Raw genomic sequence first — 22054 nt, 5'->3', positions numbered from 1 at the left:
CCATTGGGGCTCCCATTGCTGTTTTCCATGGGGATCTCTTGCAGTGTGAAATCCCCCAGCAGGCTGTAGAGCTGGAGCACTCACCATCCAGGGGGATGCCCATCCCACAAACCTTAACACGGGATGGAAAAGGGGAAAAACACCAGGCCCTGCAAGGCCAGCTGCCCCCTCAGCACCATCCACCCCACCCTGCTCTGCTCCTTCTGGAGAAGATGAATAATTACAGCAAAATAATTCCACTGTTAATTCCAAACCCCTGGGACTTCAGCCCAGGAAAAAGCTCCTGGGGAGAGCCAGCCTCCACCAGGCAAACCGTGCAGGAGATAATAAATAAAAGAGACGACTGTTTATTAAAATATTCCCTCTGTGTCCTTGCCGTGGTGCCGCTCACACCATTCCCAGCGGCACTTCCGAGTCCTCCCCGCAGCTCCCGGCCCGCGGCCGCTCCGATGCCGGCAAAGTGCTGGCCTGGCTCCATCGGCTCCCCGGCTCCAAGGCCTGGCAGGGCAGCAGTGGCACGTAGGGCTCCTCCACAGGGCCAGCCAGCTGCTCCTCCACAATGTACCTGGTGTCCCAGAGCTCGCTGGGATGCACATCCACAGCTACCAGTGCTGCCTCCGCGCCGGGGGAGCCGGGCTCCGACGCCTCCCCGGCGTCCAAATCCGAGTCCGCTTGTGGGAAGCCGGAATCCTGCGTGGAGTCCGGGCTCTGCTCGGGAAGGCCGGTGTTGATGTAGATGATGTCTCTGCGTGCCTTGGAGCTGGGCAGGTTTTCCAGCAGCTTCTCCAGCTGGACTTTGAGCTGGGAGAAGGTGGGGCGAGCGGCAGGGTCGGCTCTCCAGCATTCAGACATTATTTCATACCTGGAAATCAGGAGAGGAGTGTGGTTAACAGAAGATCCCAGCATCCCAGAATGGTTTGGTTTGGAAGGGACCTTAAAGCTCATCCAGTCCCACCCTGCCGGCATGGGCAGGGGCACCTTCCACCATCCCAGGTAGCTCCAAGCTGTCCTTGAACACTTCCAGGGATGGAGCAGCCACAGTTTCCCTGGGCAGCCTGCACTCCTCTGACTTAGGGGGAGGTATGGGGGTTAATTCCCAGTTTCCCTCCAAGCTGGGCAAGCCTTGAAATTCCCATTAAATCAAAGTGAAACCAACTCCCTCAGCTCAGGCTGTTTCCCAAGGGCATGGATTTATCTGCCCAAGCTGTTGTTAGAAATGTGAGAAGTCTCTTCCAGTGCAGCCCTGGGATCTGTTCCCTGGGAACATCCCAGCTCCGTGTGTGGGATGCCCAGTCCTTCCCTTGGCAGGTGTCTGCTCCCAGGCTGGATGTCAGGGAGCCCTGGAAGCTCCCAGCATGTCCCTGCCAGCCTCTCTGCCCTCCAGCAGGCTGGATTCTTAGAGGTTCCTGCACTGCTTCCTTCAGGAACAGGCAGTGGAGAGGAGCCTTTTAGGAATGTACCACTCTGTTTATCCAGTTGGGATTCAAAGCTCTCAGCCACGGGGGTTAAACATTCTCAGCTCTAACAGCACTGGAGAAAAACTCAGGAAAGAAGCTTGGGAGAAAGGCCCTTGCTGAGCTGCTCAGAAATCCAAAGGTTTGTGCATTCTGCATTTTCCCTTTCCAGGCGGACGCAGATTTATAGATTTGAGGCAAGGAAGGGACCTAGAGGGAGTTCTGTGGAACAAAGAGGAGCATCACCAGCCAGGACCTTTTTGGCCAAAACAAATCCAAAAATAAAGAAAAAAAACCCACTAAAAAGTCCCATCACTGACTGCTCCTGGTGACCTTGCCAGCCCTACAAACCCACTGCTTCCCCTGAGGATATTTGTTGGGATTTTTGCCTGGAGCTCAGCAGATGCTGACACATGCTCTGCTCCAGGATCCGGCTTTTCCTTAGGCACATTGTGCAAACATTAAGGGGTTTGTTCCTAGGAAAATCCATTTTCCCAGCTGGGATCCCAGCACTCACAGCTCATCCAGGCAATCCTCGGGCTTCTTCAGGCGCTGCCCATGAAAGAGGTACTCGTAGATTTCGTGGTTCTGCACCCCTGGGTACGGCGTCATCCCGCGCGTGGCAATCTCCCACATGGTGACGCCAAATGCCCACTGCCAGCACAAAGGGAAAAGCACAAAGGGCTGAAGGGACACTTCCAGGAGGAATGAATGGAATGAACCTTTTCATGGGGAAAGGTCACTGCCTGGCATCCAAAAGACAACAGGCAGAGCTGTGGTGCTCCCAAAACTGGGAATGACCAGGATGGAGGCGAGGGGCCCACCCAAGGAACCGACTGCGCCAGCAGCAGAAGGGCTCCGGCAGCCTCCTGCACTTCCAGGGAATGACACCAACAGGAGCACGGCGTGGCTCAGCCCAGGGGACTGTCCCTCCAGGCACAGGGACCTACCACATCGCTCTTGGTGGTGTAGACACGGTCAGCCAGGGACTCGAGGGCAATCCACTTGACGGGCATCTTGGCGATGCGGCCCTGCCGGTAGTAATCCCCGCTGTAGATCTTCTTGGAGAGCCCAAAGTCTGCCACGCACACCGTCATGTCATCCCGCAGCCTGGGGCAAAACAGGCATCAGGACAGCCCCAGGGCTGAGCACACAGACCCCAGGCTGAGCTCTGGGTCTCAAAACCAAGGGAACTTTTTATGGAAAGGAGCAGAGTTGTGCTGTAAGTCCACAGGGTTCATCCCGTGGGATGGAGCAGAGGAAAACACTCACATGCAGTTTCGAGCTGCCAAGTCCCTGTGGAGGAAGTTCCGACTGCTCAGGTATTCCATGCCCAGGGCGATGTCCACCATGAACTTCACCAGGGTCTGCAGGGGCACAAACTGAGGAGGGAAGGTGGGGGTTACACAGTGTTGATCCAAAAGGCTTCCCTATCCAGGGCTGCCATCCCAATGGATGAGCCCACAGCAGCAGATGAGCTCTCATCCCTCAGACCCTGCCATTCATTGACCCACGAGCCTGCAGGAGCTGCAGAGGGGGATTCCCTTCCCACCTTGATCCCAACCCTCTCCTCTGCTCCTGGTGCTCCCTACCTGGGGGGCCATTTCCAGCCGGGAGCGGAGCAGGAAGCTGTGCAGGTCTCCGTACTTCATGAATGGCAGGATCACCATGGGCTTGGGCACCTGCAGGGAGCTCAGCTCGATGCACACCCCTGGGAAACATGGACAACTCACACAGTGCCCTGGGAAAAGGATCCACGCAAATCCCAGCTGGAGGGTGGGAAGGGACAGCCCATACCGAGGAGCTTGATGACATTGGGATGGTCAAAGTCCTTCATGCACGCGGCTTCGCTGAGGAACTCTTCAATCTCCCTTTGGGAAAAGTTATCCACTGGGAAGCAGAGAGAAAGAAAGAGCTTTAGAACCCCAAAATGCTGCCAGGATGCCAGTCCTGAGAGAGGTACTGGGAATGTTGGTATCCAGTGGGGCAGAGAGATAACTTACACTTCATGGTCTTCACAGCCACCTTCTGTGGGGGCCCGTCGGGCTGGCTGAGCCGTCCCTCCATCACGGATCCAAACTCCCCTGCACCACAGGAAAGAAGGAATCCCTTTACCCAAAGCACCTTTTTCAGGACATCAGATCCCTAACGTCTCTAAGATCTGGAATGCTCCAAAAGGCTTGTTCCTCATCAGTGACAGAAGGAGGACAAGCTGGGCTCATGGAAGGTTCCCTGCCCGTGGCAGGAGGTTGGAATGAGATGAGTTTTACTCACCCTCTCCCAGGACCTTTCCCAGGCTCAGGGCGTTTCTGTCCACGACAACATCCTGCAGCTTCTGCTGCAGCTCCCTGCTGACACCCAGGCTTCCCACTGCAAGAGAGGGGGACAGGAGCTCAGGCATCTCCCACCTGCTTCCATTTCCCCCTTCCAGAGGGATAAAAATGTATCCTTACAGGTCAGTTCCACGGCTCTCCGGCAGTAGGACTTCTTGGCTGTGTAGTTCACTACCAGCTCCGAGTCATTCCTGCTGAAAGCATTCCTAAGGGAACACAAACACATCTGCTGTGGCTCCTTCAGCTGGATGAAGGAATCAGCACGGCAGGGGAAGGAGCCCAGGGGATGCATAGGAAAAGGGGAAGTGCATGTTCCATTTCCTTCTTCCTGGATCAGCACCGTCGCCTGCAAGGTCTGTGCAAAACAACAGCTCCACAAACACCACTGAACCATCAAGGAGTGACTCACGGAGCTTTTGGGGAGGAAATAGGATACTCATTTCCTACTCAAGGAGCAGGAATGCTGCTGGAGCCCTGCAGAGTCCAGCTTTGGGAAACAAAACCAGGGCATGATGCTCCAGAACCGGGAAAGCAGGGAAAGAGTGGCAACAACCAGTTAGGAAAGGGATCCTTACTCGGTACCAGTTTCCAAACTGGGAGCACGGGGCAGTGAAACACCAATTGGGAAGTCACAAGGATGAGTGAGGAGTGTTGGGCTCTTGCAGGAGAAAACAGCCCTTTGTCTGTGTTTTTAAACAATGCTGGGCCATTGAACCCAGGCGTGGGATGAGGCAGGAGGGTTTCTCCAGGACATGGGATATGATGGAATCATGGAATCATGGAGTTGAAAGGAACCCACAAGGATCATCCAGTCCAGCTCCAGGCCCTGCACAGACACCCCAACAATCGCACCCAGTGCATCCCAGGGAGCATTGTCCAAATGCTCCTGGAGCTCTGCCAGCCTTGGAGCTGTGACCACTCCCTAGAGAGCCTGTTCAGTTCCCTCTGGGGGAAGGATCTTTTCCTAAAATCCAGCCTAGCCTCTCCTGATACAGCTCCAGCCACTCCCTTGGGTCCAGGTCACCCTCTGCTGACCAGTGACACCCTCTGCTCTCTCATTTCCGTGCCATAACACGTCCCCCACCAAGTTGCACAAGTTCACTTCCCTTTAAAAATAGGAATAGTGAGCAAAAGGTGAACTGCTGAGCTAAGGAAGGGAGGGGAAGGAAAAACCCACTTAAAAAATGTCATTTGTGGTAACAACATCAGTTCTGGAGACAGAATCCTTGTCCCCAAATCCAGCATGGGCTGCTGGCCCCTCACCCCTTGGGAGCTGCCCTGTTTTCCATCCCCTTACCCATATTTTGTCTCCACACATCGCTTGTGGATGACCACAGACAAGCAGAGGACGACTCCGACGGCAATTGTCCCGCAGATAAATCCCAGGGCTACGACAAAGGAGTCGGCATTCCCGGAGGCTGGAGTCGAAGAGGGGGCTGAGGTTATTAATCCTAAGAAAATATCCTGTTAATGGAGCCGGTGAAAGAGTCAGCCTGCAGCACCTGGGGCTTGGGGCAGGAATTCCCAGGGGTTTTCAGCAGAGCCCAAAGGGTTACACGGGAAAAAAAGGAATGAGGAGTGAGGCTGTCCTACTCCCAAATCAGGATCCTTGGCTGACAGGGAAAGCATCTGAAGGAGTGATGCCAAACAGCCTCATGGAAAGCACACCCTGGGCTATTCCCAGCATCCAGCCCTGCATCTCCTTACCACTGGCAGGGATGAAGATCTCCACAGGAATGCTGAAAGGTCCCACTCCCCCCTTGGTGACAGCGGCCACACGGATGGAGCAGGTGGCGTTGGTGGCCGCCACGGGCAGCACGGCCACACTGCTGTTCAGCCGGACCTCGTCGGATACGATCTGCTGGAGAGAGGAAAGGGAAGAAAATCCTGGGCTGGGGAAGGCAGGGAAACCTGGGGATTTACTGAGAACTGTCCCCTTGGCAACCTTTGGAGCTGCTTTGCTTTCCCAGCTCAGAGGAAGTGCAGCGCCCGGCTATTTAGAGAGAAGAATGGCCCTGTGTGCAAGGGCCGGATGGGATCGGGAGCGGAGCTGAGCAGCGCTTCCCGTTCAATCTGAGCATTCCTGGCCCTCTCTGCTTCACAACAGCAGCAGCCAGAGCCAGAAAAGAGGCAGGGAAGGAGCTGGCAAGGAAGGGAAAGGCTCTGCTGACATGGACTGTGACCCTCAGCCTTTGTTGTGGCCAGTTTGGCCACTGGAGCCCTGTGAGCACGCACAGGATCCATGTGCTCCTGGTAGGATTGTCCAAGTGCTCTGGAAGTAGATCCTAGGCTCAAAAAACACTCCTTCTGTGGCTTTTGTGTCCAGCTAATTACAGTCCCATGTATTTTATGCATATTTTTATGTATATTTTTATGTGTTTCCTTGGCTGGAACCATGGCAGCAGGCAGCATGGCTTAGTAAAAACACAGGAGCCTTTCCCTGCAAATTCCATCCTTTCCTGGTCGTTTCCAGCTGAGAAAGTGCTGCTGCTGCTCCCTGCCGATTTCCAACTGCAAAACAGCTGCCCAGCTGCAGCCAAAACATCTGGCAGGCTGCTGTGCCCAGCAGTGCCTGGCTCCTTCCTGAACATCCCACAATAAAAAAGCAGGAGCTGAGGGGGATCAGTGGGTGAGGAGAGGGAATGGAGCTGAGAGGGATCGGTGGGTGAGGAAATGGAGCTGAGGGGGATCAGTGGGTGAGGAAATGGAGCTGAGGGGGATGAGTGGGCGAGGAGAGAGATGAGGAGAGGGATTCAGAGCTTCTCAAAGGGAACCAGTTTCTGTTCCCTGTCCCAAAAAAGCCACAGAAACAGATGTGAAACACCCATGCCCTGGGAATGCTTGGGCATCTACTGGCAGTGACAGGAGCTGGGACCTTTTGTCACCTCTGCTCCCACATTCCTGCCTTCCTCCTCCTTGTATCCACATGGGATCCTTTCCCTACCACCAGACTAAAACTGGGATCTTTCCCTGTCCTAAAGGGTTCTGCTGTATCATCTGAGGACAAACCCAGACTGTGAGCACAAAGCAGGGCTGACCTGCCAAATTTAATGGGATTTTATGACTTTTGTGGTAGTTGAGGAATTTCTTCCCGTCCCAACTCAGGCAGCCTTGGCTCCAACAAGGACTGCTGGCTAAGGAGGAAAATAAACCAACTTTTGGGAATTTTCTGGTTGTTGAGAGGCCTGCAGGTGGCCCTGTGACACCAAAATCCAGCTTCTTCCTGACTTTATCCTGCAAAAACTGGTGGTTATTTTGGGGCAGTCCAGATTTAGCCTGCGCAGGGCCACAGCTCAGGGACTTTATTTCATGGAATCATTCACACAGAATCATTTAGGTTGGAAAAGACCTCTGAGATTATCGAGTCCAACCTTAGAAGGAGCTTTTTGAGGAGTCAGAACTCCAGTCTCGTGTCTCAGACTCATGGAAAAATTGAGAACTGGAAAAAAATTCACTCCATAAGCTGGAAAAATGGACAAAAATTAACAAACAACAACAGCAACAATAAATCTCTCAGGGCTTAAAGGGCAAGGCCTGGGTTTGGCCTTTTGCTGGAGAGAGACAGCTCCTGTCAGCACTTTGTTTCCGAGTCACAAGACCATGATTTTGTTTCCCTGGCTTCATTCAGGCTGGATCTATACGGGGGAGCAAAAGCAGAACAGAAAGTGCAGCATCTGACAAAAAAAGGGGATGAGTCACTGTTTCCAGCTGGGGTCACTCTGCCAGCCTGGCACAGAGGAACCCAAACCACAGCTGGATCCATCCCTGCTGTTATCCACAGGCTCTGGATGGGATCTTTTGCCCAGAGCCTGGGCCAATCTTGCCCTAGCAAATTCCTGCAGCTGCTTCCCAAATCCTAGAAAAGGCAAGCAGGGTGTGCCAGGTGATTTCATGCACTCACAACTCTTTTGCCTTTGGGCCAAAGAGTTCCTCGAGCTCTGAAATTCTGTGCTGTGGGTAAAGGAAGGGAAAAATCCCATCTGAGTAAGGAACAGCTCAAAATCCAGGGAATGCAAGGCCAGGAGTGGTTTGAAGCCTACATGAAAGCCCAAGACAGCCCAAGAATCTGTGGAAGCACCAAAACCCATCTGGACATGCCTGCTGGGAATTTTTCCAGGATTTTAGCCATTCTTCCCCATTTCCTGGTGACTCACCATGCCCTCAGAGTTGTGCCACCTGTACCAGATGAGGTAGCCCTGGAGCTCCCCATGGATCCTCTCCAGGGGTGGCTTCACCCAGCGGATCTCCAGGGAGGAGCTGGATTCATTGAAGGACACCGTGATGTTCAGTGGTGGTGTGGTCGGAGCTGTGGGAATCAGTGGGAAAGGAGTGAGGGAAGCTGGGGGAATGGGTGCAGAGATGTGGGAATCAGTGGGAAAGCAGCTGAGGGAAGCTGGGAGAAGGGGTGCAGAGATGTGGGAATCAATGGGAAAAGGAGCTCAGGGAAGCTGGGAGAAGGGATGCAGAGATGTGGGAATCAATGGGAAAAGGAGCTCAGGGAAGCTGGGAGAAGGGATGCAGAGATGTGGGAATCAATGGGAAAAGGAGCTGGAGCTCATTGAAAGCCCATGAAAAAGGGGGAAGTTTCCTTTCCCACCCTGAGAGCAACCAGGACTCCGGAGGTGCCTCTCATCCAGAGGGATTGAGGCAGGGAAACCCTTCTCAGTCCTCACTCCCTGTTTCCTACCTCCCTCCGTGGTGCTGGCTGTTATCCAGGGGCTGAATGCCGACCAGCCCACCTCATTCCCGCAGGAAACACGGATGCTGTACTCCTCCATGGGCTCCAGCTGCTGGATGTGATACACGTGGGGAGGCACCGAGGTGTGGAAGGGCTGAAGGGAGACGTTGCCTCTTGGAACGACTTCCTTGACCTTTAATTGGAAAATCAGTCCACAAACAGGGATTAGTCAGCAACAACCTGCAGGGAGAGATGTTGGAAAACAGGATCCAGAGCCCTGCCTCCCATTTGAGCTCTGCAGGGAAAAGCTCCTGCAGGGAAAGCTTGTGGCAGGACATTCACAGGGCACAGGGAGAGGGCTCCAGCACGTGTGGAGCTGGGAACATTCCAGGGATGTTGGGAAGGAGGGAAGGATGATTTGCTGATTCTTGTGACATGAAGCAAAAGGAGCCCTGAATAAAATAAGCAGGCAGCACATCCCAAGGAAACAAAGTAAAGCTCCTTTTTTGTGCAGCACATCATTGGAAAATAGGATTTATCTCCATGGGATGTAACGGGACTAATCCCAATCCTTGTCACATTTAGCAGCATGGATGAATTCAACACCCCAAAAACAAGTCCTGCTTTTCACAGAAAGACAAATTTATGGATGTCCAGCCCCCATGGAGCTGCCCGAAGAGCCACTGCAGCTTTCTAGGAAACCTTTTGTGGGAAGCGCTACCTGGATTGGGACAGAGGGGGGAAAGAGAGAAGAGCAAGAACAAGGACAGCCCAATCCATGTGCCCAGGGCTGTGCACTCCTCTGAAAAGCCTCCATCCATGATTTTGGGATGGCAGGACACCTATCCTTGTGCTCAATCAAAAGAGCCCGCCATGGTATCCCAGGATTGTCTCAGTATCTGTTTTACAGCCAAAATACGAATGAACAGCCTTCATCCTCAGGTTTTCATGGAGAAATTCCCAGAAATGCTCCAAGTAGTTCTCTGGAAGACTCTGCAAGCCTGCGCTTGCTGCTGTCCTGGTCACACACTTCCCAGCCAAGCAGCATTCCCAAAGTCAGGATTTGGAGGGAGAGATTTCCCTCAGCTTCCCATTGCTTACAAATGATGGGAAGGAGCTGAGGGGTTGCCTGTCTCCTGAAAAAGTCAGGGAATGCCACCTCCATCCCCGAGCTGTCACAAGATGCTCTGAAGGAGGCGAGCAGTGACCAGTGGAACACACACAACGCTTCCAGGACCAGACACCCTGAGCATCCAGCCCAATCCTCAATTGTCTGAGAATAACCCATCAAATCCGTGGATTTTGGAAGGAAATCAGGATGTTTGCAAACTGCAACAGTTGGAACTGGCAGGTGGGCCAGCTGCAGCCCTCGGGAATGAGTCACTGGCTCGGTGGGCCCGGGGATTATCCAAGGGGACAGCAGCAAAAGGGCTGAGTCACCGCTGTGTTTTTGCCAGAAGCCCTCTCCTGTTTTCCACTTTCAAAGGCTGTTTCCTACAGACACACCATGAATGTTAAGTCATAGGAAATTCCTTGGCTCTCCACCCCGCTTCCCAAGCTCCGGCTGGAAGGCAGCAGCAGGACATGGTGCTAATATTAGCCCTGGTACCTTTCTTCCCTGAAATTCCTTTCACTTTTACCTGGCTTCAAAGGTCTCCTCTCTCCACGTGTTATCCCAGCTGGAGTGGAGATTTTCCAGGATAATAACCATATCCATGAGACAGCAAGATGGGCTTGGACTGGCAAAGCCAGCCACGTGCAGCAGGTGGAAAGTGCCTGCAGGCTCTGCCCATGGAGGTGGTGTTCCCTGAGTTCTCCAGGAACACAGGCAACCCCTCAGCTCCTTCCCAGGAGTGGGGAGCTGAGGGAAACCTGCCCCTCCAAATCCTGACTTTGGGAATGCTGCGTGGTTGGGAAGGGTTTGAGCAGGTCCATAAAACACATGACAACCTGACTGTGTTGCCCAATGGAAAGGGGTTCCAAGAGAGCCGGAGAGGGACTGGAGTGACAGGACAAGGGAGAATGACTTCCCACTGCCAGAGGGCTGGGATAGATGGGATATTGGGAAGAAAATGTTCCCTGTGAGGCCATGGCAAAGCTGCCCAAAGAGGCTGTGGCTGCCCCATCCCTGGAAGTGCCCAAGGCCGGGCTGGAGCAACCTGGGATAGTGGAAGGTGTTGGAAAGGATTTGGATGATCTTTAAGGTCCTTCCAACCCAAACAATTTCAGGATTCCATGAAATCTCTGCAGCTCATGCCAAACACCACCAACTTCCACCTGCCTCAGAGCATCCGTGTGGGGGAGTGACAGGGATATGGGAATTCTGGATGTTTACCTGGACACTGCAGTTGTTCAAGGCAGAGAAGGCATCAAAGCCTGGCACCCAGGATATCCTGATTCCATGGGCTGTCCTGTTGAGGACCTGCACACTGACAGGAGCTGATGGAATTCCTGCAGGGAGAAGCCAAGGGCAGTCAGTCAGCTGGAAGCCTAAACACAAACCTGGCACGCTGGCTTTTCCCTAGAGCTCCCAGGGCTCAGTGTGTGACCCCACATCCGAATTCTGCGGATGTGCCGGACCACCGGATAGGGAAGCACAAAAATGTCACTTTCAGAACTATTTTGGCCATTTCTATATTTGTGACCACTCTGGGCAGCTTAAAGACCATGACTTATTTTGGGGAACACCCTCCTTACATTGCTGGAGCGGCTCCCATCAGGAATGTCAGCAATTTCCACTGTTTCCTATGGAAAATTCCTATGGAGCACCGCCCTGGTTATGAAGGAAGGAAAGGAGCAATGCAGCCCTTCCGAATCCTGCTTTGAAGCTGACAGTTTTGCTTTCAAATTTAGATTTTGGTGCTCCCTCCCCCATCCCAGTGCTGGGATGACCAAACCAGGATGACCACGTTACAGCCAGATCCCGCTGGATTTTAGCTATAGGATTGAAGGGATCTCCGTCAGCTTGTGAAGGGTGAGTGCTGGGATGTGTGGGATTACACAGGGGTTTAACAGGGAATGGGAGCTGACCTTTGATGTTGACCTGGCCTGGGCTGGATGCAGTCAGGCCTTTGCTGTTGTGGGCCTCGCAGCTGAACAGCGCCGACTTGTTGAGTCCTGCCGGGAAAACACAGCCCCGCTGTTCCCTGGATATCCCAAAACCATCCCAATCCCACCAGCTCCCCACCACCAAACACTCAAGGTTTCCTTTCTTAGCCCGTTTTCACTTCCCTCTGTGACACTTTTGGTGCCAGTGCCCGGGGGTGACCCCAGGCTCCAGTGGCCCCGCTCCCACTCCGGGGACACACGTGTGCCATCCCTGATGGGATGTCCCTACAGAAACCTTGCACAAACTCCTGAGGAAGGGGTTGTTTTCCCTCCAAAAGGGGAAAGGCAGAAAGCAGAAGAGCCCCTGCCACGGCCTGGTCAGATGATTTAGTGCTGGTCAAGGATTGCACAAATCCCCCAGCTGATGGCAGGGAAGGACCACTGGAAATACCCGAGGGCGGATTCTCCCGGCCTGGGTGAGGTGACCCCGGGCTTGGGATGCCTGTCCCATGCCAAGGTGGACATGGGGAGTGCTGGCTCATCCCAGCAGGGTGCCAGGGCTCCTGGGCCAGGAGAAGCTCTGCTCCAATGACCCATCCGAGCGGGTGCCAGGCGGATGTGAGGACATCCAAGAGGAATGAGTCACTCCTTCCGGCTTTCACTGCCCTTTAAAGGCCGCCTGCCGCTGGATGCCAAGACCAGGCAATTATAGCCCAGCTCTTAATTAACCACCAGCCTCCTCCTCGTGAGCAAAGCAAGAAATACCCCATCTTTTGCCTCTGCAGCAAAACCAGAGTGGGGGTTTATGGGACACCAAGGATTTTTCTCCCTGTGTCCCAGCAGCTGTCATGGACACACAGCACAGGGGGCATCCCAAACTCTTCCAGAAAGTGGGGACCAGAATTCCAGCAGCCCAGGAGAGCAGTCAGGTTCCTGTTGGCACAGCCAGAGCCTGGTGGAAAAATCTGCTGCTTGCTCAGGAAAGAGTCGGTTGAGCATCCTGCCTCTTCCAAGGAAGGGATTTCTGGCAGCAGCCAGAGGGGGTCAGATGGGGCTTCCAGGACTGTGCATGGCATGGGAACAGCCCCTCTGGCAGGGGGCAGCTCTGGGACAGCACAAGGCACATTCCCAGCTGCGGTGTCCCCATGGCAGGGACACTCCATGGCAGGGACACTCCCAGCTCACCTGGCACAGTCAGGACCGACGGGGAGATGTGGGGTTTCTGGTTGACCTGGATGTTGTTCTGGAACCAGTAGATCTCCACAGGCTCTGGAGGTCCCACAGCGTGGCACGTCAGGTTGAAGGGGCTGTTCCTGGTGACATTCAGCTGCTCGGGCTGATGGATGAAGTGCGGGAGACCTGGAGGGACACAGGGAAGCAAAGGATTCCCCATTTCTGAATCCTGGTCACTCAGCCAGGACACAACTCCAGAGCTGCTCCAGCTCACCTTCCAGCAGCACCAGGATGGGATCAGACACCACCTCCACGCCGGAGATGTTGAGTTTGCAGATGTAGGAGCCGTTATCCGAGCGCTGGGCGCCGAGGATGCTGCCGGACAGAACGGACACCGCCTCAGGGCTTGTGGCTTCCCATCTTCCCTGGGAGCACCCCTCATCCCCACCTGCTCCAGCAGCACTCACCTGAAGGTGGAGGTCATGGCCACCTCCTCCTCATCGGGGATCTCGAAGTGGCTGCTGGCAATGCGATCCAGCACGTGCAGCTCCCTCCCATCCTTCCAGAGGGAAATTCCCGGGGCGTCGGGCCGGAGCAGCTCCTGAGGCACTCGGATGGAGCAGTTGAAGGTGACGTCCTTGTGCTCGTTGATGACCACGCGTGGCACCGTGGGGTTGAACCTGAGCTGTCCAACAGAGCTGCCTGGGGGCTCCTCCCTGCTGCTCCAGAGCAGGCTCCGCTGGGAACGCCGGGAATGAGCCAACAGGTACGGCCTCACACCTCCTTCTCCATCAGCATCCTCTGCAAGGGAACACCTGAGGTTTGTCACCACCACCAGCAAGTCTGGGAGACCTCGCAGCAAAACAACCCCGCTGCTTCCAAGAATAGTTCAAGGCAGCTCGTTTCCATTTCCTAAAATGTTGTCCCAGGATTCTGTACAGGTAGCAGCTCTAAAAAAGTACTTTTTAAAACAAACAGGAGCAGCCCGAGCTAAAGAAAACACTCAGCCACGTTTCTTTGGGAAGGGGAGAGGCAGGAGCTATTCCTGCTGCATTACACCCACGGGACTGGAACATAAAAGGATCCCTGGGCAGCAGGAATTTGGGACTTTATGGGACTTTACTCCAGCAAACCCCTTGCGGGGCCTCATCTGAAGCATTTTCAGCTGGGGCAGAGGAAGAGCTCCCGGCTGGAATTTTGCTGATTTTAGGCTCTGCCAGGAGCCTGTCCCTTCCCAGGACAGGGAGAGCGGGACATGCTCTGAGTCAACTTTCACTAAGTGCCTCCACTCACTGCCTTTCCCAGGAAAAGAGCTGCAGACAGATGAAGAAATGCCTTTGGACAGTGTATAGGAGCCAGCTGCTGTTCACTGTTGCTCTCCCAGGATCTTCTCCCACATTTTTTCCCAAGGGAAAGCTCCTTTTGAGGACTTCATACCCCCACCTCCAAGTCACCAAATGGCATTTCTCCCGTCCCTCCCAGCACTTCCCACCCAGCCACGGCTGACATGAAGAGCAGCTCCACTTCAAGGAATTCTCTTCCAAAAATGTGTGTATTTTTGAGATCAGATCTAGGGGATCCACCACGTGCAGGCTGGTTTGCCTGGATCATTTCTGAGCTTCCTGAGGCTTTCCCAGCCATCAGCAATCCCCAGCCGAGTGGTAAATCTCCCTTTCAGCAAGCAAAGGCATTGTGCCAGACAGGAATTTCAACTAAATTAATTCCCTTTTCCAAGAAAAAAAAGCCAAACAACCACTCACAGTTTAAAAGATAAAGAAAGCACAGTTCTTATTGAACCTGAGCTCAGCTGAGTTTGTTTTTGGGCAGGTTTTAGCCCTCAAACATCAAACAACAAGTTTTTAATGCTACGTCATCACTGTTGTGAGTAATGGGGCACGAGCCTGGTGTGTTTTCCCCAGAGCCAAGAAACACAGCCCAATTTTGAGGTTGGATATATCCCTTTGCTAAATCTCTTCCTATTTTTAACCCTCAAGAAATGCTGCTTGAGGACAGAATGCCAGCAGGGTTTTTCAGTCCAGAGGGAAGGGGGAGGCTCTCCCTGCCTCTCCCGCAGCACAATGGGCTTCCCTTTCAGAAAAAAAAAAAAAACAAAACAAAAAGAGCTGCAGCTTTTCCAACCTGCGTCCCTGAGCCTCCCAAAGCAACACAAACAGAGCTCATGTGACTGCTGCAAAGCTGCAGGGACAGCCATGGATGTGCAGCCACGTCTCCAGAGCTCCCAAAGGATCTGCCAAATGCAAACAAGCAGCGACCCCAAATTCCCTCCCCTCCCCTGCTCCTCCCGGAGGCCACTCAGGCTGGAGCCGCCCCCTGCCTGGCACAATCCAGGCTCCAACTGCTTTTTTCATGCTCCATTTGAAGGGTTCTGGCTCTGGCCACAGCAGCTCCCCCGGCACAGACCCCTGGCTGGGGAGGACATGGATCTGTGCTGTGTCCTGGGATGGTTTCTGCTTCCCTGGGCTGCTCCAAGCTTAAAGGCAAAGAGCAAGGAGGATCTCAGCCTTGTTTTCACGCTAATTAAGTGGGAAGAGGTGTTTGCTGGCCGGGGAATGAAATACTTTCCTCTCTGACTCATGTGAGTACAGGAATTCCTCATCTCCCGCGCTGCCTTTGGGTACCCCAGAAGTTTGGGATGGGGATATCCTCCCAGCAGCTTGGAAGGGACTCGCCCTGTGTGGCAGGACAGCTCTTGCTTGAGTCCAGAGCAGTCAGGCTGGCTCTAAAACCCCAGGCTAAAGCCAGCGAGTTGCAAGCCTGGCGTGCCTGTGTGGGTGCAGGAGCAGCTCCCGTCCCAACCACAGCCAGGCCGGAGGCAAAATCTGGCGTGGAAATCAAACCACTTGCAAGGGCACTGCTGCTCTCCTGGAACACCTGGAACTGCAGCAAAACTCCAGGGCCAACAGAGGCAGATCTTGCTGCACAGGTCCCGTGTCCCTTTCTCCCTGGAGGGAGGGGAATTTTAGCAGGAAAATCGGGTGGAATCACGACTGAAACAAGGTCTTTACTGCAGTCATGATGCATCCAGGTCTGCCAAAACGCTGGCTGCATCCCTAGCCCTGGAATTCCCACTGCTGGGAGTAATTCACCTGCTGGCAACAGCTTCTGCTCACTGAGCAGGAGGAATGAGGAGCCCCTGCCTGTGGGGTATCCAACCTCCCATCCCCTGGGAGCTGCGGTAGACCTGAAGTGTCGGGTTAACCTTGGACTCAATGATCTTTTCCAAGCCAAACAATTCTGTGATTGTAAGAAATTAATTTTCCCCGGGGCCACACCTGAATCCAAAGAAATCTTCCTTATTCAAACACCTTTTGTAAAAACCAGCCCAGGATTCCTGGTTACATCCACAGAGAGTTCCCCTCACTGCAGGCTCCTGCGGTGACAATCAGGACTTTAACTCCTCCCTGCCCAAAGCAAACACTCACATGCCTTTCTTCCCTGCTAAATTCCATCAGCACAGCGACTGCGAGACCCCCCAGCAGCCCTGAGGTCCTCCAGCAGCTCCCAAAGGTCGAGCCGCCCTGATCACAGGATTTTTGAAAGTCCAAAAATTACTTTATCTCCTCATTTCTTTCTGCAAATGGAGTTGAAAAGCCACCAAACTGCCTGCACTACAAAGCACCACAAACCGTGGTGATTCCCGAGGATTTTTCTCAGCATCACTACGTAGCTGGCTCATGACTAATGGGGCAAATCGCACACCGATCTGCCACAATTTGTGGTCCCTGCCTGTCGTGGTGTCCCTGGCAAGCAGAGGCACATCAGGCAGTGAAGTACTGGGCCAGGACCACGCTGCGGAGGCAGAGCTTTGTCCTGGGACAGCCAGACTGTGTCCCAGGACATCCAAATCACGTTCCAGAAGAGCCAGACCCTGTGCTCCAGGACAACAAAATCCTGCGTCCCGGGACAGCCAGACCGTGGGTCCGAGGACAGACAAACCATGCGTCCCGGGACAGGCAGTTCCTGTGTCCTGGCACAGCCAAACCGCGTGTCCCGGGACAGGCAGACCCTGTGTCGCAGGACAGCCAGACCGCGTGTCCCGGGACAGCCGAACCCCGTGTACCAGAGCAGCCAGACCCGCTCCGGGTTGCGATGCGACCAGAATCCCCTCGGGACATCCCAGCGCAGCTTCTCCTCGGGACCCACCGGGCGCCCGTACTGTGCCCGCCACAGCCCGGCCCGGAGCAGCCCCCGCGGGGAAAGCGCGCCCCGGACAAGCTCCGCTCGCCGCCCCCGTCCCGGGGCCGTCCCCGGTTCCCTCCGTGCCCGCCGCGGACTCACCGGCCCCTCCGCGGGGCGGGCGCAGGGCCGCCAGCAGGGCCCAGAGCAGCGCCCAGCGCCCGCCGCCCATCGCCCGCCGGCACCGCCAGCGCCGCCGCCGCGCTCCGCCACCGCCACCGGGACGGCACCGGGACGCACCGGCACCGGGACTGGCACCGCTCCGCCTCCGGGAACCAGGCTGGCAGCGGCACCGCTCCGCCACCGTCACTGGCACCGCTCCGCCACCGGCACCAGGCGGGACTGGCAGCAGCGGCCCCGGGAACGGGACGCGCTCGCTCCGCCGCGCTCGGGGCCGCCGGCGCCGCCGCTCCGCCCCGGGCCGGCCCCGGCCCGCCTCCCGGCGGGGGAGGGAGCGGGCAGCACCGGCGCTGCCGGGCCGAGAGCGCTCCCCCAGCGGGGCCGGCCCTGAGCCCTGTCCGCAAGGGCCACACAGCTTTTACACAGCCCTCCGCGGTGCGGAGTCACCATTTCCCTGCGCAGCTGTGCCAGTCCTTTCTGGACAGTGTGGACAGTCCTTTCTGTGAAGGAATTTCCCCAATGTCCAACCTAAACCTCTCCTGCCACAGCTTGAGGCAGACTCCTCTTTTCCTGTCACTTGTTACCCGGGAGCAGAGACCGACTCTCACCTGGCTACAACTTCCTCTGCCCCATCCCGAGTCTCACCTACAACTTCCACTGCCCCATCCCTGGCAGTGTCCAAGTTGGATGGAGCTTGGAGCAATGTGGGCTAGTGGACGATGTCCCTGCCCGTGGCAGAGAATGGGATGAATTTTAAAGTCCTTCCAAGCCAAAGCATTCCGTGATTCAGACACTTGTAGAGAGTGATAAGGTCCCCCCTGAACCTCCATGTCTGCAGGCTAAGCGCCCCCAGCTCCCTCAGCTGCTCCTGGTGCTCCAGACCCTTCCCCACTTCTATTCCCATCTCGGGATACACTCCAGCTCCTCCACGTTTTTCTTTTCATGCAGGGCCCAAAACTGCCCCCAGGATTTGAGGTGAGGCCTCACCAGTGGTCACACAGGAGGATGGTCACTGCCCTGGTTCTGTGGCCACACCAGTGCCATTGGCCTCCTTGGGCACACCTGGGCACACCTGGGCACACCGGGGCTCGTGCTCAGCCACTCCACACCTCGGACCTTTCCCAGCCACTCATTCCCAGCCTGCAGCAATCCATGGGGTTGTTGTGACCCAAGCACAGGACCAGTCGCATCACCCTATGGAATCTCACCCCATTGCCCTCTGGCCTGTCCAGCATGGGAATGCTGTGCTGAAGGCACTGCTCCTTCTCACTGGGACCACACCAGCAGGACAAGAGGGGACAGGGACAAAAACAAGGACAGGAGGGAGAGCCAGGTGAAACCAACATGAGCTGTTAACCAAGGCAAACTGAACACAACTCCTGTGGCATGGGAAGGAAACAAGGGAGTTTCTGGATATTCAGACCCTGCCCCAACACTGGCCTTGCATGGGGACATTTGGGACCAAGGTGTATCGAGGCCATGAGTGTTCCCCTCTCCATGGGAAGGGTCTGGGATTTGGGGATCCAGCATCCTGATGATGTGGCTGAAAGGCACTGGTATTTCTCTGCACCAACCTCTCTGCTCCCTGAACCTGTGACACAAGTCACTGCCTGCTGCACTCTTCCCAAAGAATAGAACCATTCCTAATCCACTTTGAAGCCTTTTCCATCTAGGAAGAAAAACCTCCTTAGGAGCTCGGTGAAAAAACTCCGACAAATCACTCCCAGACTTCTTTGACTTGCAAAGCTACTTATTCACTGCACATTCCCAGGCTTTGGTGACAGGGATTGAATTTTTCTCCCAGCTTCCCACATCTTGAAGCCATCAGCAGCCAAGGAAGGGCTCATGGAGTTGGAGGCCCCGAGGAAAGGGGAGAAGGAAAACTCACTGAAACTGCTGCAAGAAGTTGGAGCATCTTCCATGCAGATCCAGCAGCACTGCTTTTCCTTCAGATGCTGGGCACATTCCCTGTGGATCCAGCATCCCCCAGGGAGCAGGACGAGACCAGGGACAGACATTTGTCCCATGCCTGTCATTTGTGGTCAGCCTTTGCCACACGAGTTCACTTTGATCTGGCTGCATTCCTCGCTGCTCCTGCTGGCCTTGCATTTTTTGGGAACAAAGCAATGGAAAAGCCTTTGGATTCTGTGGGCTGCAGAGTGGGAATGGCCCTTGCATCAGGATACAGTCGCCCCACTAACATGGGGTGAGGAAGAGAAGCAGTTTGTGCAAAAGAGGAATTAAAGAAATAAACAAGAGCATGCAGGACCATAAAGAGGACTTCAGCAGCACCCCAAAATCCCCTGATTTGGGTCATTTCTTTGCAGCAGGTTGGGCTCTGCTCCAGCTCCAGAGGGTTTGTTGCACAACCTGACGTGAGGAAGAGGCTGGTGCATGGAGAAGGAGGAAAAAGTCAGAGGGGAGAAATCAGAGGAGAAGCTCTCAGGTGAGGTTTGTGATAGGAGCCAGTCTGACCCCTTTGGCTCTTGGATACCTCACTGCCATCCTCCTGCTCCTCACGGCATATGGAATACTGGAGTGGCCTTTTTTTGGAGCAGGTGACAGATTTCCAATCTCAGAGCCCAAACTCAACAGTTGCTGGGGGGCATCCACACAAACCACTCATGGTTTTTGGCCCCTGACTCACCAGATCTCCCCAAGCAGCATCCCCTGTTCCCGCTGCTCAGGGTTGGGAATCAGGTGGCCTTTGGCCCTAAGAATACCTCCTGGGGCAGCAGGAGAGTGAAAAGGGCAACTGATGTCAAAGGGAGGAGGGACAACCTTTCCTGGACACAAAGCCTGCCTGCCTGAGCAGCAGGATCAGCCCTGAACCAGATAAACCAGTTGCTATCCAAGGTTATCCGATCCATCACCAGCAAGGTGTCCATGTTTTCCTGCTGTGTCCTGCCCCAGAGGGAGAGATCCTTATCCTCACAGCTTCTCCTGCCTGGGTGAGGAGGTGCCAGAGGATCCTCAGCTCTCCCTTGGCAGGATCCCAGCCATGCAGGTGCCTGAGTCTGACCCCTTTTTTGCAGTTTCACTTCAGAGCATCGACTCCGTTTCCTCACCAGACTTTTGGGGGACCTCAGAGTCAACACAACCTTTGGGAAATCAGATTGTTTAACAGAAATGGCACTTGGCAATCAGACTGGTGGGCTTTTGTCTACTGAGGGTTTTCCCCCCACGGCTATTTCTGTGTTTTTATTTTCATTTTGCTAAATCATTCCTTTATTTCTGCTTCCTCTTTGGGCCTATTTTTATTTCAATTTGCAGGGGCTCCTGTTCTTTCAAATGCCAAACTCCTTTGGCAACACATCCTTAGCTGAGGGCAGCTGGCCCGTTTGTGCTCAGTGCTAAACCCCAGGCGCAGGATGCAGCTCCCAAACAATTTGCAGGGAAAAACTGAACATTTTGTGGTGCCACTAAAATGCCTTCTTCTTGCTGTGCCTGCTCTGGGCACTGGGACACGCTGCAGCTCTTACCAGGCACATCCTGTCCCTTGGCTCAGCTGGTTCTTCCCAGAACAATTTCTCCTGCTCTGCAAATCACTTTGCAAAAACAAAGGTTGGACATTGGCTTTTCCCATCCTGCTTCTCCTTTCTCAGAAGTGCTTCTGTCCCAGCTTAAACCAAAGAACCCCAAAACCCAGTTTCAATTATGTTTTCGATTCATCAACAGCTTCTCCCTTCTTCGATTATTGTGAAATTCATGTCATGAAAATAAATAATTTGCCCTTTCAGTTCCCATCGAGCTACTCCATACAGGTTTTAGAGGAGGGTTAGATGGGATACGGGGAAGAAATCCTTCCCTGGGAGGGTGAGGAGGCCCTTGGCACAGCTTTTCCAGAGATTCTGTGGCTGTCTCATCCCTGGAAGTGTCCAAGGCCAGGTTGAATGGGGCACAAATCCTATGAAAGCAGAAAGGGTTGTAAAGAGGCTGCCAGGGAAGTGGTGGAATCATCATCTCTGGAATTGTTCAAAAAAAACTGTGGGTGTGGCACTTGAGGACGTGGTTTAGTGGTGAACATGGTGGTGGTGATGGCTGATGGCTGGGCTTGATCTGAAAGGTCTTTCCCAAGCTTAACTCCCATCCAGGGGGAGAGAGGGATGGCACAACCTCCCTCCACTCCAGACAGAACAGCCCCTCCTGTGTGCCAGAAGCCAGGATTTTAGCTGGGATAAGTCAGCAGAGCCCAGACTCACACAGATTTATGCTAATCCATGTCACGAGCACGTGGAATGTTGGGAACGGGGTTGTACCATGCCCAGGGCTGGCTGCATCAGTCCCCATCAGTCCCACAAAGTAGTTTCTTAAGCACCATATCAGAGAATTCCAGAATCCCAGAATGTTTTGGGTCATAAGGGATCTTAAAGATGATCCAGTCTCACCCCCTGCCACAGGCAGGGACACTTTCCATATCCCAGGGTGCTCCAAGCCCTGTCACCTTGGCCTGGAACACTCCCGGGCATGGGACATTCTCTGGGCTAATGCCCATGGCTCAAACACAGATAGCCATGGAGCCAAACGGGGATTGTTGGGAACAACAGACAAGGATCCTTGGTGCTAAAGGCCAGGGAAATGAATAAGATGTGACTGGAGAAGGGGCCATGGAGAAGTAGGGCAGGGCTTTTCTGGAACAACACCCTTGTTCCAGTTCACAGAGACACAACAACAACAAAGAGAGAGCGTCAGCACAAAATTCTTTCTTCCTTTATTTCGGAGCCCCTTCAGGCAGTGGAAGGGGTCTAAGATATCCCTGGATTTCTCTTAGATCTCCTCCTTCTCTTTCCCAATCCTGATGGAGATTGATCCTAAGATTGGATACATCTTCATCCCATCTCCTCCCTGAAAAGAAGTTTAGGAAACAAGAAGGTTCATTCTGAATCTCCCTTACCTTTTCCTCCCTTTTCCACCCCTGGCTTCCATCACAATCACTCTACATGGATTCTGATTATTCTTTATCCTGGGATGATTTGGGTGGGAAGGAACTTTAAACATGACCCAGTTCCTTGCCATGGGCTGGGAAACCTTCCGCTATCCCAGGTTGCTCT

General features: G+C 54.2%; 1 protein-coding gene across 3 annotated transcripts; it reads right to left on the bottom strand.

Moving 5' to 3' along the window:
• Nucleotides 1–322: 322 nt before the first annotated feature.
• Nucleotides 323–17271, bottom strand: MERTK (MER proto-oncogene, tyrosine kinase). Of its 3 annotated transcripts, none has more exons than XM_030946477.1 (19): nt 16986–17271; nt 13154–13487; nt 12961–13061; nt 12699–12872; nt 11496–11582; nt 10801–10916; nt 8475–8658; nt 7942–8093; nt 5495–5648; nt 5085–5238; nt 3908–3993; nt 3729–3824; nt 3458–3538; nt 3252–3344; nt 3047–3165; nt 2727–2836; nt 2405–2564; nt 1972–2108; nt 323–862 (listed from the first exon to the last, which is right to left on the bottom strand). In XM_030946477.1, the coding sequence occupies exons 1-19, from the start codon at nt 17053–17055 to the stop codon at nt 388–390; spliced, it is 2883 nt and encodes a 960-aa protein (XP_030802337.1). In that variant the 5' UTR covers nt 17056–17271; the 3' UTR covers nt 323–387. The 3 variants fall into 3 exon arrangements, with proteins under 3 accessions (XP_030802337.1, XP_030802340.1, XP_030802339.1); XM_030946480.1 differs by having other exon boundaries at nt 5085–5205; XM_030946479.1 differs by having other exon boundaries at nt 5495–5645.
• Nucleotides 17272–22054: the final 4783 nt, after the last annotated feature.

The sequence above is a fragment of the Camarhynchus parvulus genome, chromosome 3 (assembly GCF_901933205.1).
Source record: "Camarhynchus parvulus chromosome 3, STF_HiC, whole genome shotgun sequence".
Taxonomy (NCBI): domain Eukaryota; kingdom Metazoa; phylum Chordata; class Aves; order Passeriformes; family Thraupidae; genus Camarhynchus; species Camarhynchus parvulus.
The sequence above is the reverse complement of the archived record's forward strand: the minus strand, read 5'-3'. Positions and strand labels throughout refer to the sequence as shown.